The sequence below is a fragment of the Bombina bombina genome, chromosome 2 (assembly GCF_027579735.1).
Source record: "Bombina bombina isolate aBomBom1 chromosome 2, aBomBom1.pri, whole genome shotgun sequence".
Lineage (NCBI taxonomy): Eukaryota > Metazoa > Chordata > Amphibia > Anura > Bombinatoridae > Bombina > Bombina bombina.
This window is the reverse complement of record NC_069500.1, coordinates 614462534-614482078: the sequence shown is the minus strand read 5'-3', so window position 1 is coordinate 614482078 and position 19545 is coordinate 614462534. Positions and strand designations below refer to the sequence as shown.

The following is a 19545-nucleotide window of genomic DNA, read 5'->3' as shown; positions in this document are numbered from 1 at the left end:
TTGGAAATCTGTTGTTATGTATTTAGCTGACCACTCTTTATTTCTTTCTTAAAATGATGATGGTCCACAGTCCTCCATAACATATGGAAAATATTTCCTGCCACTAGGAGGAAGTCAAGAACCCATATAAGAGCTTAAAATCCCTCCTACCTCCCATCTCTCTCTTAGTTTTGTTCTTGGTCTCATAGAAGTTGGTTGAGAATAGAGGTGTTTCCAGCTACTTGCTTATGGATTAAAATGTGGGACCTCAGACCTATGTGAGACCCAGAGTCCCTAAGGAGTATCATTTACAAAGAAGTTTAAAAAGAATCTTCACAGAAGCTGAATGATACAGGGACATAGGAATACCCTGTATGTGTGCAGTATTTCCTTATGAGACTTTAACCATAACTACCTTAGGGCATCATGGTGATTTGTCCTTAGCTTCCCCCTTAGAGACACAAGTATTTCCTACTGCAATCCTATGCGGTACTCGATGCCTGCCCCTAATGGGCTCTCTGCTGGATACTGCTACAGCTGCATTGACATGGATTTGACATTACTGGTAAACTAGTGGAGGGGTGCTGTGAAAGGTAAATTACTTTACACAGCACATACACAGCCCAGAGGGTATTTGTAGGTACTCTAACACAGGTACAGCATAGCCAGGGGACTTAACTTTCTCCCTTTCAGGTTTCTACCTGCTCTATCCTTATCAGGTAGATAGTCAGGGAAGCTTGAGACCCTTTACAGCCCTCTAGCAGCTCTGGAGACTTTTTTAGAGGCACTTCTTTAAAAATAGGTGTAGGGCCCTTTAAGAAACCGTAATTTGCTCCTTGCAGTTAGCAGTTCAGTAGAGGAAGCTCCAGTTAGGCAGGAGAATATTAAAGCTGCTTTCATCCTATTGGAATACAAGGGTACCCCTATATAAAATTCAATCTTCAGTGTGCGGCTGGAAATCGAATGAAGAGGAGGACCTCCGTGTCCCCTGCCTGAAGATGAGGATCGACGTCGCCGCTTCCATCGCAGATGACCTCCCCACCTTCGCCGCCACCACTGTGATGAATATAGAAGTTGGACCACGGCCGGGATGAAGATTGAAGAAGATGGTCCTGTGATGGATGAAGATAGAACACCGCCCTTCATCAATGGTGAGTACCAATATTGGGGTTGGTGTTCGATTTTTATTTATTTTTGGGGGATTTTTTTTTTTTTTAAGATTACATTTTTTTTTTCTTCTAATGGGCACAAAAAGAACTGGATGCCCTAGTTTGTTTTAGTTTTTTTTTTATTTCGAGGGCTTGGAGGTGGGGGTTTGTAATGAAAAGTAATAATGTTTTATTTTTGTTTTTGATAATTTAGTTTTTTATTTCTTGAATTTTTTTTTTTTAAGTAATATTAGGTTTTTTTAGTTTAAACTTAGGTTTTAATTTTCTTTTATAGGTAATTTTTTTTTATTTTTTTTAAGGAAGTAAGTTTATTTTTACTTTAATTTAGGTGTATTTTAATTGGTGTTAGGCTAGGGGGTTTAGATATTAGTTTAATATTTTGCAATGTGGGGGGATGGCGGTTATTTATATAGGTTATATAGGTTTATTTAGTGTTTGCAATTTTGCGGGTGGCGGTTTAGGGGTTAATAGGTTCATTTAGTGTTTGCAATGTGGGGGTGATAGCGGTTTAGGGGTAGGGTGTTTTTGAGCCACTTTTTTTTCTCCTTAGACTTCAATGGGGAATGAGAAAATGCGATGCTGATTTCACAATCACAGGTGTTAGTTTTTTTTTTTTTTTAAATTCTCTGTTGATCCCTATGGGGGAATACGTGCACGCGCACGCAAAGTTGGAACTTGGTTTGTGTGCGTTATACGGGTTAACACAGCATAACATGCTCGAAAAGTACGTTATTTTGAAACTTGTAATGGCAGCGCAATGGAAATTGCGAAAAAGCCACAATGAGCACAATTCCACGGATTTGCCGCACGACTTGTAATACATGCCTATATGTCCTATGCTATTAGTGTACACAATTCTATAGTATATGCCCCTCTACGTATGTACATTTCATGCATTGTACTCTGCACGTTTAATTCCAAATGCAGTTGTGCAGGATTTATCTGTAGTTTAGTACAATAGTGGAGAACCGTTAGAGATAAAATCTATTAGTATCTCTTTTACACCTATGTTTATATCTATACAAAAAGGTTCTATCATGCAGTTACTAAAAAATGGTCATGAATATTTTCACTATCATTAGAGATCCTTTAAAGGTAAGATCTATTAGTATCGCTTTTGTACGAGTATGAGTGATTTATATGTATGCACATTTGTTTATCATACAGTCATGAATATTTTCATTAACAATGTACATTTTGTTTTTACTTTGTAAGTATACGCAGTCTCTGCTTATTTTAGGCATGGATTAACAAGCATCTACTGTCTACCTGTTGGTCTATATGTGCTGCTTCTCTAATCAGTAAGGCCACATGACAGACTAAATATGTGCATATGCTTAAGTAGGTACATGTATACTACGTCTGATACTTATGTCATGTACAGATTTAATAAACTTTGTATAAGTTTCTACATTTTAGGATCATCAGGAAAAATAGTTCTCATTGTCCTTCAAAAGATAGAGAGTTTTGTTTTCTTTGAAGCAGAGTCATCTTTATTGATCAGCGGTACTATTTAAATGTTGCCAATGATCCTTCAGATGTGGCAACCTTTATAAAGGGATTTGGAGGATAGGGGAATAATTAATCTAAGTACTCATGTAACCTCAGGGTCAAGAGATTTTACCTCAATTTGTTCATTGTCCAAAGGGATTTTACAGTCCTGTTCTGGATTTAACATCCCTAAACATATTGGTCAGGATTCCAACTTGCATAATGGTAACATTCCTGTTTTTTTCCCTTAGTCCAAAGGGTCAGTTTATGGCCATTATAGACCTTAAGGATTCTTATCTTCACATCCCTATACACAGGGATCACTTTCAGTTCCTGAGTTTTGTATATCTGCAAAGTACTGCCAGTTCGCCAATCTGTGTTAGATGCAATCTGGCCGATGATCAGAATCAGGACATTTTAATTGATCTGTATCTGGATGACATACTAGTGCAAGCTTATTTTCTGTCACTAGCTATTGTTCATACTCACAAGACTCTGTCTTCTTTCAAGACTATGGTTGGAGTATCAATGTACCTAAAGCTCCTTATATCCTGCTATAAGGGTAGCATTTATAGGAGTTATAATAGACTCAATCCTTATGCATCTAGTTCCTGATGGAACTTTGCAATATATAGATTCTACTCCCTACAAATAACTACATTCCATCAGTAGTTCAGTGCTCGCTTCCTTTTCCCCCTGTTCACTTGAGACCCTGTGTTATGAACTATTAGGGGCAATATATTGCCTAAGGGCACTGACTAATATTGGTGCAGTGTTAATTTAGGTCAGAAATGTGTATTGAAGAAGCTTAACAACAACATTAAAATCATGTAATACATTATTACAGATAGATCAGCACTCCCACCAGACTATAAAAGCAGTATAGATAACCTATATATATCTGTGTTTCTGCATGTGAGTAAGTGTGTTTGCCTGTAAGTGTGTGATGTGTGTGTGTGTGTTTCTTTATGTGTGTTACTACCTTTATTCTTCAGTGTAGTCAAATCTAATAATGTGTGCACACATGTTAGTCACTTGTACAAAACATAAGCGGGGAGGGGGGGGGCGGACAATGGTTCAGTCAGGGGCCCCAAAATTTCTAGTGACGGCCTTGTCTGTGGGCAATATGTACCTCATAAAAACTACCATTCAACAGATACACTGGCACATTTGAATGCACTAATAATAATTTGTAAATAAGCTTTCACAACAGAACCTATGATTTCATGTTGAATGTTTTACTGTTAAATTGTAACTTTTGACATGCAGCTCATAGCAGTGCCTTGGTTCCTCTGAAGGGTTAATAGCAACCCAAAAGTCCCTGACCAGCTGCTGACTTACACACCTGTCCTCTAACAACATTCACTACTACTCTTGCCAAATGTACTACTATTCCTATGGAAGATAGTACTTCTTTTAAGGATCCTTTAGATAGGAAGATTGAATCTTATCTAAGGAAAGCTTATTTACATTCTGGCTATATTCTCAGGCCTGCCATTTCTATGGCTGGATAGCTTAGCACATCAGGAAACAGATCCTGATTTGTCTAGCATTGTTCGTTTGCTTAAACATGCTAATCATTTTATCTGTGATGCTATTTTTGATATCTTCAAGATTAATGTTAAATCTATGTCTTTAGCTATTCTGGCTAGAAGAGCTTTATGTCTTAAATCATGGAATGCTGACATGGTATCTAAATCTAGATTGCTATCTCTATCTTTCCAGTGTAATAATTTATTTGATTCTCAGTTGGACTCTATTATTTCCACTATCACTGGGGGGAAGGGAGTTTTTTTGCCCCAAGATAAAAAGTCTAAGGGTAAATCTAAAGATTTACCCTTAGCCCCAATACTGCCCCCCAGCCCCCAAGACTGCATGAAGGTGCAACCCTCAATCCTGTTCAACTGGTGAGGGGCAGATTGAAATTATTTCAAAACATTTGGGCAGATTCTGTTCAGAATCAATGGATTCAGAGCATTGTTTCTCAAGGGTATAGAATAGGTTTCAGAATAAGACCTGCTGTGAGAAGATTCTTTCTCTCTCATGTTCCAACAAATTCTGTGAAAGTTCAGGCTTTTCTGAAGTGTGTTTCAGATCTGGAGCTTTCAGGGGTGATTACACCAGTTCCGCTTCAGGAACAGGGTCTGTGTTTTTATTCAAATCTATTAATTGTCCCAAAGAAAGAAAATTCATTCAGACCAGTTCTGGATCTGAAGTTTTTGAATCATTTTGTAAGGGTCCCAACTTTCAAGATGGTGACTATAAGGACTATTCTGCCTTTTGTTCAGCAAGGTTATTACATGTCCGCAATAAACTTACAGGACGCTTATATTCACTTTCCGATTCATCCAGATCACTATTGGTTTCTGAGATTCTCTTTTCTAGACAAGCATTACCAATTTGTCGCTCTTCCATTTGTTCTAGCGACAGCACCAAGAATCTTTTTGAAGGTTCTCAGTGCCCTTTTATCTCAGAGAGCAGGGTATTGCGGTGTTTCCTTATTTGGACGATATCTTGGTACTGGCTCAATATTTTCATTAAGCAGAATCTCACATGAATCAACTAGTGCTGTTTCTTCAAAGACATGGTTGGAGGATCAATTTACCAAAGAGTTTTTTGATTCCTCAGACAAGGGTCACCTTTTTAGGTTTCCAGATAGATTCAGTGTCCATGACTCTGTCTTTAACAGACAAGAGACAAATTAAATTGGTTTCAGCCTGTGGAAACCTTCAGTCTCGATCATTCTCTTCAGTGGCTATGTGCATGGAAGTTTTAGGTCTCATGACTGCAGCATCAGACGTGATCCCCTTTGCTCGTTTTCATATGAGACCTCTGCAGCTTTGCATGCTGAATCAATGGGGCAGGGTTTGTACTCGAATATCACAATTGATATTATTAAATCCCAGCATTCTACTCTCTCTGACTTGGTGGTTAGACCATCATAGTATTATTCAAGGGGCCTCTTTTGTTCGTCCTTCCTGGACTGTAGTCTAAACAGATGCAAGTCTTTCAGGTTGGGGAGCTGTCTGGGGGTCTCTGACAGCACAAGGGGTTTGGAATCCTCTAAAGGTGAAGTTTCCAATCAATATCTTAGAACCCTGTGCTATTTTCAGGGCTCTTCAGGCTTGGCCTCTATTAAAGAGAGAACTTTTCATTTGCTTATAGACAGACAATATCACAACTGTGGCATATGTCAATCATCAGGGAGGTACTCACAGTCCTTTAGCAATGAAAGAAGTATCACAGATACTTTCTTGGGTGGAATCCAACTCTTGTCTAATTTCTGCAATTCAAATCCCAGGTGCAGACAATTGGGAAGCGGACATATCTCAGCCGTCAGACTTTGCATCCGGGGGAGTGGTCTCTCCATCCAGATGTGTTTTTTCAGATTGTACAGATGTGGGGTCTTCCAGAAATAGATCTGATGGCTTCTCATCTAAACAGGAAACTTCCCAGATACCTTTCCAGGTCCAGGGATCCTCAGGCGGAGATGGTGGATGCGTTAGCAGTTCTTTGGTCTTACCAACTTGCTTATAGTTTTCAGCCTCTAGTTCTTCCGAGGGTGATCTCCAAGATCATAATGGAACAATCACATGTGTTTCTGATAGCACCAGCATGGCTTCACAGGTTTTGGTATGCGGATCATATCCGGATGTCTAGTTGCCAACCTTGGTCACTTCCTTTAAGGCCAGACCTTCTGTCTCAAGGGCCGTTTTTCCGTCAGGATCTCAAATCACTAACTTTGAAGGTATGGAAATTGAACGTTTAGTGCTTAGTCATAGAGGTTTCTCTGACTTAATGATCAATACTATGTTGCAGGCTCGTAAGTCTGTTTCAAGGAAGATATATTTCATGGTGTCCTCATAAATTCTCTTGGCATTCTTTTAGAATTCCTAGAATTTTACAGTTTCTTCAGGACGGTTTGGATAAAGGTTTGTCTGCAAGTACTTTGAAGGGACAAATCTCTGCTCTTTCTGTTTTATTTCATAGAAAGATTGCTAAACTTCCTGATATTCACTGTTTTGTTCAGGCTTTGGTCCGTATCAAGCCTGTTATTAAGTCTATTTCTCCTCCATGGAGTCTTAATTTGGGTTTGAAGGCTTTGCAGGCTCCTCCTTTTGAGCCTATGCATTATTTGGATATTAAACTACGTTCTTGGAAAGTGATGTTCCTTTTGGCTTTCTTTTCTGGGAGAAGAGTTTCTGAATTGTCTGCTCTCTCTTGTAAGTCTCCATTTCTGATTTTTCATCAGGATAAAGCAGTTTTGCAGACTTTGTTTAAATTTCTTCCTAAGGTTGTGAATTCTAAGAACATTAGTAGGGAAATTGTTGTTCCTTCTTTGTGTCTGAATCCTAAGAATTCTCTTGAGAAATCGTTACATTCTTTGGATGTGGTAAGAGCTTTGAAATACTATGTGGAGGCTACTAAGGATTTCAGAAAGACTTCTAGTCTATTTGTTGTCTTTTCTGGTTCCAGGAAAGATCATAAAGCTTCTGACATTTCTTTGGCATCTTGGTTAAAGCTTTTGATTAACAAGGCTTATTTGGAGACGAAACAGTCTCTGCCTCAGAGAATTACAGCTCATTCTACTAGATCAGTTGCCACTTCGTGGGCTTTTAAGAATGAAGCTTCAGTTAATCAGATTTGCAAAGCAGCAACTTGGTCTTCTTTGCATACATTTACAATATTTTACCATTTTGATGTATTTGCTTCTTCTGAAGCAGTCTTTGGTAGAAAAGTTCTTCAGGCAGCTGTCTCAGTTTAATTCTTCTGTTTATAAGAACTTATTTTGTGGATTTAATTTCTCCGCAGAAATAGCTGTTTTTATTTTATCCCTCCCTCTCTAGTGACTCTTCTGTGGACTTCCACATCTTGGGTATTTTATCCCATACGTCACTAGCTCATGGACTCTTGCTATTTACATGAAAGAAAACATAATTTATGTAAGAATTTACCTGATAAATTCATTTCTTTCATAATGGCAAGAGTCTATGAGGCCCACCCTGTTTTTGGTGGTTATATTGTTTTGTATAAAAGCACAATATTATTTTCCAGTTACTCTTTTTTGTATGCTTTTTTACTCCTTTTTACACCTCACTACTTGGCTATACGTTAATCTAAAGTATATCGGCTATATTACGAGTTGTGCGTTAGGGTTAAAAAGCAGCGCTGAGAGGTCCCAACGCTGCTTTTTAACGCCCGCTGGAATTACGAGTCTTGAAATGACAGGCTCACCGCTCACTTTTTTGGCCAGACTCGGAAATACCGCAAATCCACTTACGTCAATTGCGTATCTTATATTTTCAATGGGACTTGCATAGCGCCGGTATTACGAGTCTAACCAAAAGTGAGCGGTAGACCCTCTCCTGTCAAGACTGGTACCGCATTTAAAAGTCAGTAGTTAAGAGTTTTACACCACAACACCGTAGCATAAAACTCTTAACTAAAGTGCTAAAAAGTACACTAACAACCATAAACTACCTATTAACCCCTAACCCGAGGCCCCCCCACATCGCAAACACTAAAATAAATATTTTAACCACTAATCTGCCAAACCGGACATAGCCCCCACTATAATAAATATATTAACCCCTAAACCCCTGCACTCCCGCATCGCAAACACTAGTTAAATATTATTAACCCCTAATCTGCCTGCCCTAACATCGCCGACACCTACCTACATTTATTAACCCCTAATCTGTCGCCCCCAACGTCGTTGCCACTATATTAAATGTAATAACCCCTAAACCTAAGTCTAACCCTAAACCTAACACCCCATAAATGAAATATAATTTTAATAAATCTAAATAAAATTACTATCATTAACTAAATTATTCCTATTTAAAACTAAATACTTACCTGTAAAATAAACCCTAAGATAGCTACAATATAACTAATAATTACATTGTATCTAGTTTAGGGTTTATTTTTATTTTACAGGCAACTTTGTATTTATTTTAACTAGGTACAATAGTTATTAAATAGTCATTAACTATTTAATAACTACCTAGCTAAAATAAAGACAAATTTACCTGTAAAATAAAACCTAACCTATGTTACAATTACACCTAACACTACACTATTATTAAATTAATTACCTAAACTAAATACAATTAATTACAATTTAAAAAAATTATCTAAAGTACGGAAAGACCCCCACTAAATTACAGAAAATAATAAAATAATTACAAAAATTTTTAACTAATTACACTTACTCTAATCCCCCTAACATAAAAAAAATTACCCCAAAATAAAAAAAAGCCCTACCCTACATTAAATTACGTAGCAACCTCTTCAAACGACGATTGGATCAGCCAATAGGATTTTTCCTACCTTAATTCCGATTGGCTGATAGAATCCTATCAGCCAATCGGAATTCAAGGGACGTCATCTTGGATGACGTCGTTTAAAGGAACCTTCATTCCTTCATTCAGTGTTAGGACGTTGTTTGAAGAGGATGGTTCCGCGTTGGCTGGATTGAAGATGGACCCGCTCCGCTCCGGATGGATGAAGATAGAAGATGCCGCTTGGATGAAGACTTCTGCCGCTTGGAGGACTTCTTCTGCCCGGATCGGATGAAGACTTCTGCCCCTCTGGAGGTCCACTTGTGCCCGGCTGGGTGAAGATGGCTCAAGGTAGGGAGATCTTTAGGGGGGTAGTGTTAGGTTTTTTTAAGGGGGGATTGGGTGGGTTTTAGAGTAGGGTTGGGTGTGTGGGTGGTGGGTTTTAATGTTGGGGGGTTGTATTTTTTTTACAGGTGAAAGAGCTGATTACTTTTGGGCAATGCCATGCAAAAAGCCCTTTTAAGGGCTATTTGCAATTTAGCATAGGGTAGGGAATTTTATTATTTTGGGGGGATTTTTTATTTTATTTGGGGGATTAGATTAGGTGTAAATAGTTTAAAATTCTTGTAATTCTTTTTTTATTTTCTGTAATTTAGTGTTTGTTTTTTTCGGAATTTAGTTTATTTAATTTAATTGTATTTAATTGTAGGTAGTTTAGGTAATTTATTTAATGATAGTGTAGTGTTAGGTGTAATTGTAACTTAGGTTAGGGTTTATTTTACAGGTAAATTTAGCTTATTTTAGCTAGGTAGTTATTAAATAGTTAATATCTATTTAATAACTATTGTACCTAGTTAAAATAAATACAAAGTTGCCTGTAAAATAAATATATATCCTAAGCTAGCTACAATGTAACTATTAGTTATATTGTAGCTAGCTTAGGGTTTATTTTATAGGTAAGCATTTAGTTTTTAATAGGATTAATTTATTTAATTATGTTAAATTTATTTTGTTTAATTTAAATTATATTTAAGTTAGGGGGGGTTAGACTTAGGGTTAGACCTAGGTTTAGGGGTTAATAAATTTAATATAGTAGCGGCGACGTTGGGGTCGGAAGATTAGGGGTTAATAAATTTAATATAGTTGTGTCGACGTGGGGGGGGGCAGATTAGGGGTTAATAGCTATAATGTAGGTGGCAGCGATGTTGGGGGCAGTAGATTAGGGGTTCATAGGGATAATGTAGGTGGCGGCGGTGGCCGGAGCAGCAGATTAGGGGTTAATAAGTGTAAGATTAGGGGTGTTTACACTCGGGGTTCATGTTAGGGTGTTAGGTGTAGACATAGATTTATTTTCCCCATAGGAAACAATAGAGCTGCGTTAGAAGTTGGACGCTGCTTTTTTGCAGGTGTTAGGTTTTTTTCAGCCAGCTGAGCCCCATTGTTTCCTATGGGGAAATCGTGCACGAGCACGTTTAGCCAGCTTACCACTACCGTAAGCAACGCTGGTATTGAGGTGAGATGTGGAGCTAAATTTTGCTCTCCGATCACCTTTTTGCGGCTAACGCCAGGTTTAAAAACACCTGTAATACCAGCATTGTCTTAAGGGAGCGGTGGGAACAAAAGGCTCATTAGCCCCGCAAGCCTTACCGACAAAAACTCGTAATCTCGCTGTATGTATTTCCGCTCAAAAAATAAAGAGAGATACAGAGCTTTAAATGCATTATGTTAAACTAGTCATGCATTTCTTGCACATCAGCCTTTTAAATACCTAAATTACGTTTTTTTATCCGCTAAACAGGGTGTGAAACTAATGCCAAAAAATTAACGTTATTGCACTCTCCATAGTGCTGCCCCCGTCATCACCGACACTAATAAAAGTTATTAACCCCTATTCCGCTGCTCCCCGACATCGCCGACACTAATACAAATTATTAACCCCTGTTCTGCCGCTCCCCGACACTAATAAAAGTTATTAACCCCTAAACTGCCGGCCCCCCACATCACCAACATTATAATACAGTATTAACCCCTAAACCTAACACCCCCAACTTTAAATTAAAATTACAATATAACTATCTTAAAATAAATAAAAACTTAACTGTGAAATAAAAAAAACTAAATTTAAACTATAAATTAACCTAACATAACCATTCTAATAAAATTTAAAAAACTACCAATTAAAAAATCTAAATTATAAATTTAAAAAAACCTAACACTACGAAAAAATAAAATAAATCTAAAATTACTAAAAATAATAAACACTAAATTAAGAAAAATAAAAAATATCTAAGCTTACAAAAAACAATAAACGAAATAAAAACAATTGCACCTAATCTAGTATCCCTATAAAAATAAAAAAGCCCCCCAAAATAAAAACACCCCCTAACCTACAATAAACTACCAATAGCCCTTAAAAGGGCCTTTTGTAGGGCATCACCCTAAGTTAACCCCCCAAAATAAAAAACCTAACTCTTAAAAATCCTAAACTACCCATTTCCCCTAAAGGGGCATTTGTATGGGCATTGCCCTTAAAGGGCATTCAGCTCTTTTAACCTGCCCAAAGCCCTAATCTAAAAAAAAAAAAACCACCCAATTTTTTAAAAAAAATAAACTAACACTAACCCCATAAATTCTTCTCATGGTTCCTGAAGTCCGGACATCCATCTTTATCCGCGAGAAGTCTTCATCCAAACGGCGACACCTTCATCCATCTCGGGGACGTCTTCTATCTTAGTCCTGGTGGCGCGGAGCTATCCTGGAAGGCGAAGACATCCTGCGTGGAGCGTCCTCTTTATACGGTCACCGCCGTACACTGAAGTTGAATGCAAGGTATTTGAACAGCCAATAGGATTTCAGTAGCTTTCGTTCTATTGGCTGTGTTTAACAGCCAATAGGATTTCAGAAGCTTTCATCCTATTGGCTGATTTGAATTTGAAGAATCAAATCAGCCAATAGGAATGCAAGGTACACCATTTTGAAACGGCTACCTTGCATTCAACTTCAGTGTATGGCGGTGACCGTATGAAGAGGATGCTCCGCACAGGATGTCTTTGCCGTCCAGGATAGCTTCGCTCCGCGTCGCCAGGATGAAGATAGAAGACGTCCCCGAGATGGATGAAGGTGTCGCCGCCTGGATGAAGACTTTTTGCCGCCTAGAGGAAGATGGATGTCCGAACTTCAGGAACTTTGAGTAGAATTTATGTGGTTAGTGTTAGGTTCTTTTAAAAAAATGTGGATTTTTTTTTAAGATTAGGGCTTTGGGCAGGTTAAAAGAGCTGAATGCCCTTTTAAGGGGAGTAAAAGAGCTGAATATCCTTTTAAGGACAATGCCCATACAAATGCCCCTTTAGGGGCAATGGGTAGCTTAGGATTTTTTAGAGTTAGGTTTTTTTTATTTTGGGAAGTTGGTTGGGTTGGGGGGGGTTACTTTTAGGGGTGGGTACTTAGTAATTTTTTAAGGTAAAAGAGCTGTTGTACTTAGGCCAATACCCTACAAAAGGCCCTTTTAAGGGCTATTGGTAGTTTATTGTAGGTTAGGGGGTGTTTTTATTTTGGGGGGGCTTTTTTATTTTTATAGGGATTTTAGATTAGGTGTAATTGTTTTTATTTTTGATAATTTCGTTTATTATTTTTTATAAGCTTGTGTTTTTTTATTTTTCGTAATTTAGTGTTTATTATTTTTTGTAATTTTAGATTTTTTAAAATGTTTTCGTAGGGTTAGGTTTTTTAAATTTGTCATTTAGATTTTTTTAATTGGTAGTTTTTTAAATTTTATTAGAAAAGTTATGTTAGGTTAATTTATAGTTTAAACTTAGTTTTTTTTTATTTCACAGGTTAGTTTTTATTTATTTTAAGATAGTTATAGTTTAATTTAAAGTTAGGGGGGTGTTAGGTTTAGGGGTGAATAGTTTAATTTAGTGTTTCGCGATGTGGGGGCCAGCGGTTTAGAGGTTAATAGGTTTAGTTTAGTAGTTAAGATTTCGGGGGCTGGAGGTTTAGGGGTTAATAACTTATTATAGTGTTGGCGATGTCGGGGGCCGGCGTTTTAGGGGTTAATAGGTTTATTTAATAGTCGCTATGTGGGTGGGCGGCAGATGAGAGGTTAATAGGTTTAATATAGTGTTTGCGATGCGGGAGGGAGGCGGTTTAGGGGTTAATAGGTAGTTTATGGGTGTTAGTGTACTTTGTAACATTTTAGTTATGAGTTTTGTGAAAGCTTTTTGTTTGCAAAATCCATAACTACTGGTCTCAGATGGTCTTATGGATTGTGTCGGTATAGACTGTAACGCAAGCATTTTAGCCGGATCGCACAACCTGTAATACAGCGCTATGGTAAATCCTGCACTCAAACGTAATTTTTTTAAGTGCATAATGGACGTTGCGTTACAGGTTGAAATACTTGCGGTATAGCTATACCGCCGCGACTCATAATATGCGTTCCTGGCCATTTCAGCGTAATGGCCAATTTTTCAGCATTAATAGCCGTACCGAAAAGCTCGTAATCTAGCCAAATGTTTGCAGACCCTGAGAGGTTTAATTAATCTAAGCCAGATACTGATCTTCCAATGCAACATATTCCATTAATCCTGTGAGGAACCCAGCACTTCTTGCAGCTCATTATATCTCACAGACCCAGAGAGTTCTAATTAGTCTAAGCCAGTGTTCTAGCTATGGAATTAGTGCTGTGTAAGATGTGAGTTTTCAGTGCTTGAAGAGGGAACTAATAGAAGCTGAAATATAGTAGTTATAATTCTATTCTTACTATTTATGTGTCTGCTCTTTTGCATCTGTACATCTCAGATCTGCAGAGTGGAATTAAATATCAGATGTTATGGTTAAACATTGTTGTTTGGCTTTGAAGAGGACACTTGTTTATTTTCCCAAGTGCAAGAATAACCAGCCCTTTGTCAGCATAAGAATAAATAGTCATAACCAAGACAAATTATTAACCAATACAGTTAACATACTAGTACAGGCATCTATGACTTATTTCAATTTACTGTGTGTTTGAAGGTTAAAAAAGAAAAGGCTATCAAATCTGTTAATCATTTAGCTGCATGTGAAATTAGCGTGTATCAATGTAAACAAAAAGTGTTCTTGAACATGGGTCCCTTTAAAGGCTGAAAATATCAGTAATTAAACTGTAGAAAATCAAATTACTTTTCATGTTCTGTTAGTATTTCTGTGATGATTATTCATAATTGAAAGGGTCATGAAACCTACATTTTTTTCCTTTCATGACTCAGATATATCATAGAATTTTAAACAATTTTCCAATTTACTTCTAGCATCTAATTTGCTTAGTTCTCTTGGTATTCTTTGTTAAAAAGCATACTATGTAGGCCCAGGAGCAGCAATGCATTATGCCTCTTCTCATTGGCTCACCCAATATGTTTAGCTAGCTCCCAGTAGTGCATTGCTGCATCTTCAACAAAGGATACCAAAAGAATGACACAAATTTGATATTTGAAGTAAATTGGAAAGTATTATGAAAGGAAACACTTTGGGTTTCGTTTCCTTTTTGATTACTCAAACTAGAAGCATTTTTGCAAATTCATGTATTTTGAAAAAAAAGGGTTCTAAGCAAATTTAAACTGCCTTACTGTGCATGTCACATTTGTTTTTTTCTATCACTTTAACATTTACTTGCATTAGATTTCAAATAGCTTATTAACTTCCTATAAGTGTACATAGTTTATCATATTGGCATTATATTGATGTGCTGCAAAACATATCTGTTCTGTCAGTTTGTTTAAATTTATTATCTATTTTTACAGCAACATTAATAAAGGAATAAAAATAAAATCTTGCCAGCCTCTGCTCATTAAGTAATGTGACCTTTTAGAATGTCTGTCTTGCTATGCTTCTTAAATATTTTCCTAATGAAGCTTTAATTGGCACCATCTACAATATATTTCTTCCATTATGTTGTTATGGCAACAGATGCGTCTCGAGCACTTCCAGAGTTTGCAGAAGTTGAAATATCTTCTCTGCCAGATGGTACAACCTTTGAAGATATCAAGTCGTTGCAGAGTCTTTATCGAGAGCACTGTGAGGTAAGAAAGCTTTATGCCATGTGTCCTAGCCGCCAAATCAATATTATCTGTGAGGAAAATAGATAGTGGGAAAACATTCTGGATAGATGCACTGAAACAATAATTGTGTATATGAAAAAAAAAGTATTAACCATGAACATAATGGTGCACTGCAAGCACTCAGAATTCTATTTAATGTTCTTGAATTTCAAATTAGAACTCTGAATATATTATCAACTGTTTTTGTTTCCCAAAAAAGCAGGCATGGAGCAAACACTTAAATAAATATAACAAATACTATTAAAGAGAGGAGAGAGGTAAAGTCTTATGTTTCCAGTTAAAGGAAATGTAGAGAAATAACTTTTAATAATCATTTTTTTGTGCTTTGGTTTGGAGGACACCATAGTGTGTTGCAGTATAATTTAGTTAATTAGCTTAAGTGTTTCTTGTAGTTACAATGATAGTATATAAACTTTTTGAAATTCCCTACAGGCCTATTAAGGGTGTGGATTTTGCCTAGATCAGGGTTTTTAAAAAAAAAAAATTCCCCAAGACCCAGTGCCATGATACCAGATGCCTTTGCAACCCTATTTTTATGCTTGGTCTGAAAATTTCTGAAGTAATATATGTAATGTTGTTAACATGTCATGTGATGTGTTTGTCAATTTGCATACAACATGTTGATTGGCTGTTGGTGTTTCTACCGTATATGGTAACAAGTTCAGTTAGGATAATAAACAGTTAGTGACTAGATGCAGAGCTGTGTTCTCTGAGTTATTCCTTGGTAAGACACTAATTTGAGTGACTACACAAGAACAATACATGGTTTCAGAAGCTGGTTTCTTTCTCCAAAATGGATTTATCAGGTGTGCCTATGCCACAGATGGATTGGGACTCAAAACATTTACCAGATGCATGGAGGAGATTTCGCCAGCATGTACAGCTCATATTCTCTGGCCCTCTCTGTGACAAGCCTGAGGAAACCTTGTGCAGCTACTTGCTTCTCTGAGTAGGTGAAAAAGGGAGATATGTTATAATACTTGGACATTAACATTTGAGGAGTCTAAAAAGTTGAAGTCTTATTATGACAAATTTGAGGAATATGTTATGCCCAAAGCTAATCCAATCTTTGCAAGATACAAGTTTCATGAAAAAATGCAGGGGGAACATGAGACATTTGAACATTGTATAACAGAACTTAAATTACTTGTAAAAGACTGTGGATATGTTAAAAGTGAGATGGTACGAGACCACATTGTTTTTGCCACGAATTCTCCAAAAGTCAGAGAGAAATTACTTAATCAGGGTGCTGATCTGACACTTGAAAAAGCCATTGATATAGCCTGGTCGGATGAAATTGCACAAGAGCAGCTTAAGACAATAAACTCACGTGCAATGGTAACCCAGAGCCAGTCAGCTCATGCAGTGTTTAGTAAAAAACAGCATCAGCCCAGCAAAAGCATTGGACAACTGTGAAAGGAAGTCGACAGGAGCATCACTAAAGACAGGCTATGCAGTCATTGTGCTCTTCAACACAGCCAGGAAGACACGTGCCCTGCAATAGGACGTCAGGGCAAAATATGCAATAAATTTAACCACTTTGCAAAGGCATGTAAGTCAAGGCCGCCAGATACACGTAAAACTGTACATACAGTTCAAAACACAAATATTGAAGAGCTGGATGAACTGTTTATTGATACAGTTAACAAAGAGCACAAAGACAAAGAATGTGAACAGGCTTTCGCAGAAATTGAGTTAGGTGCACAAGCAGATAAAGTCAAATTTAAATTAGATACTAGTGCTCAGGTAAATATAATTCCTACCAACAGATTTAAAAATCTCTTCAGCACTGTAGCACTAAAGCCCACAGCACGCCGTCTTACAGGCTATGGAGGTGAGCTGCTTGATGTTAAAGGGACCTGTCAGTTAAAATGTAAATACAAAGACACTAAAACTGTGCTTGAATTCTACATTGTCAACACACACGCCCCACCTATACTTGGTTTGGGAGCATGTCTAGACATGGGGTTAATTAATCTTGTCTTCTCAGTATGCGCAGATGTAGATAAACCCTGTGCTATAATACAGGAATTTTCTGATGTTTTTCAAGGCATTGGACAGTTTCCAGGTGAATGCACTATACACCTACACCCCCCAGCAGTCCCTGTTGTATACCCACCCAGGAGAATTCCATTCATGCTGCGTAGTCGCCTCAAGGAGGAGCTTGACAATATGGAAAAATCAGGGATAATTGTGAAAGTGCTTGAACCCACTGACTGGGTCAATGCCCTGGTAGTTGTGGAAAACTGGAAAACCTGGGGTTTGTTTAGATCCCAGAGACTTGAATAAAGCAATCAAGAGGCCACATTACCCTCTTCCAACTTTGGATGACATCACCCCAAAACTTGCTGGAGCACAGTTCTTCAGTGTACTGGATGCAAAATCTGGATACTGGGCGATCAAACTCTCAAAAGAATCATCCAAGCTAACAACATTTAATACAGTGGCCGGAAGATACCGATTTCTCCGCTTACCCTTTGCACTGATTTCAGCTCAAGATGAATTTCAGAGAAAGATTGATGAGACTTATGAAGGGCTTGAGGGGGTAACAGCCATTGTTGATGACATACTGTGTTTGGAAAAACAAGAGAGGAACATGATGCAAACTTGCACGCCGTACTCAAGAGAACCCGAGTAAAAGGAGTACGCCTTAACCCAGAGAAAAGTGTGATATGTGTCTCAGAGAATATAGCAAAATATCTTATCACTGGATAGGAAACAGCATATATATAACAATTAGAAAACAGAATATGACAATTCAATATAACAATTCAGGGAAAAATTAGATCATCATAGCACTACTGGGGTTACCAAATAGAGTGAATACACAATAGCAGTTCCTAGATTAAAATGATAAATCTCCTGGGGATGCCAGTAGTATGAGCATAGCTTTATACGGAATTACAGGGAGAGAGTTGTGTGTTCCTTATTTGCTGAATATAGAGAAGGCAGCCACTGCAGATGAGGCTCCCTTTAAAGTTAAAAAAATATTCAAATACAAAGCAAGATGACACCCTTTATGAGGCAGAGATTGCACACAGACAGTCCTCTGATGGCAGAAAGATGCAGACTTGCACCGTAAACTTCAATCCCAGAACACAAATAGGGATAGCGGGGAAAGCCGGTACTTGCGGTTTTGAAGTAACTACAGGTAGAAGGGAAGCGAAGCATAGAATAGCATCCAGGGGCCCTTGGATCTCTAGCTCGTCGGGATCGCTGGGTTGGCAAACTGGGTCCGGAACCCTCCAGTATCCAACTCTGGAAGGCATCAAACCTGATCCAGAGAAGATCAATGCCATAAAAGATATGCGTCCTCCCAAGAACAAGTCAGACCTGGAGACCATCCTAGGTATGGTTAATTATCTGTCCAAATTCGCACCAAACTTATCTGAGATTAATGCGCCATTGAGGCAGCTTCTGAAAAAGACAAATGAGTTTGTATGGGACGAAACTCACGAAAAAGCATTTGATAAAATGAAAGAGCTGATTACAAAGGAACCTGGTCCCATTCTATGTTACTACGATCCTAGCAAAGAGCTCTGCCTGCAGGTTGATGGGTCAAATAGTGGCCTAGGTGCTGTATTGCTCCAAGAAGGTAAGCCAATTGCCTATGCTTCTAAATCTCTCACACCAACAGAAGAAAACTATGCTCAAATTGAGAAGGAGTTATATGCTGTGGTGTTTGGATGCAAACGTTTTCACACGTATGTCTATGGCAGAAAGATTGTTGTTGAATCTGACCACAAACCTTTAATACCCATAATGAAGAAACCCCTTGCAGCTGCACCGCCACGCCTTCAGAGAATGATCTTGCAACTACAGAGGTATGACATTGAAATAGTACATTGTTCAGGAAAAGATATTCCAATAGCCGACACACTGTCCAGGAAATCAATACCATACAGACTTGAATCACTGAATGAAGGAATGGATGCACAGATCACACAGTCATAACCAATCTCCCTATTAGTGACAGGAAACTGACTGATATTCGAACAGCTACAGAACAGGATCCTCAACTCATTATACTGAAAAACATAATCAAATCTTGGTGGCCTAACATAAGGAAAAGATGTCCTTCCAGCCTTGTTGAATACTGGAATCACAGAGATAAAATTTCAGAGTTTGAAGGGATCCTATTCAAAGGTGAGAAAATCATTGTCCCAGGTGTGTTGAGGCCAAATATGCTAGAGCGTATACACACTGGGCATATGGGAATTGAGAGGAGTAAGCAAAGAGCCAGAGACATATTATTTTGGCCAGGAATGAACAAACAAATTGAGGATATGGTCGAAAAATGCCTTACCTGCCTAGAACGCCGAAAGTCTAACCCTAAAGAGCCCATGATCTCTCATCAGATTCCAGAGCGTCCATGGCAAATCATTGCAACAGATCTTTTTTTGTGGAATGGTCAGGACTACTTAATCGCTGTTGATTACTACAGCAGATTTTTTTGAATTGGAAAGACTCCACTCAACCACATCAGCGACCATAATCCGCAAGCTAAAGGCTATATTTGCAAGAATT

The 19545-nt window shown here is 37.9% G+C and overlaps 1 protein-coding gene across 1 annotated transcript in view; it reads left to right on the top strand.

Moving 5' to 3' along the window:
• Positions 1–19545, top strand: part of RFX3 (regulatory factor X3) — a 445346-nt gene that overhangs the window by 332860 nt on the left and 92941 nt on the right. Inside the window, 1 exon segment of the mRNA XM_053702543.1 lies at positions 14867–14979. Within this exon segment, the coding sequence (XP_053558518.1) occupies positions 14867–14979 (113 nt within the window).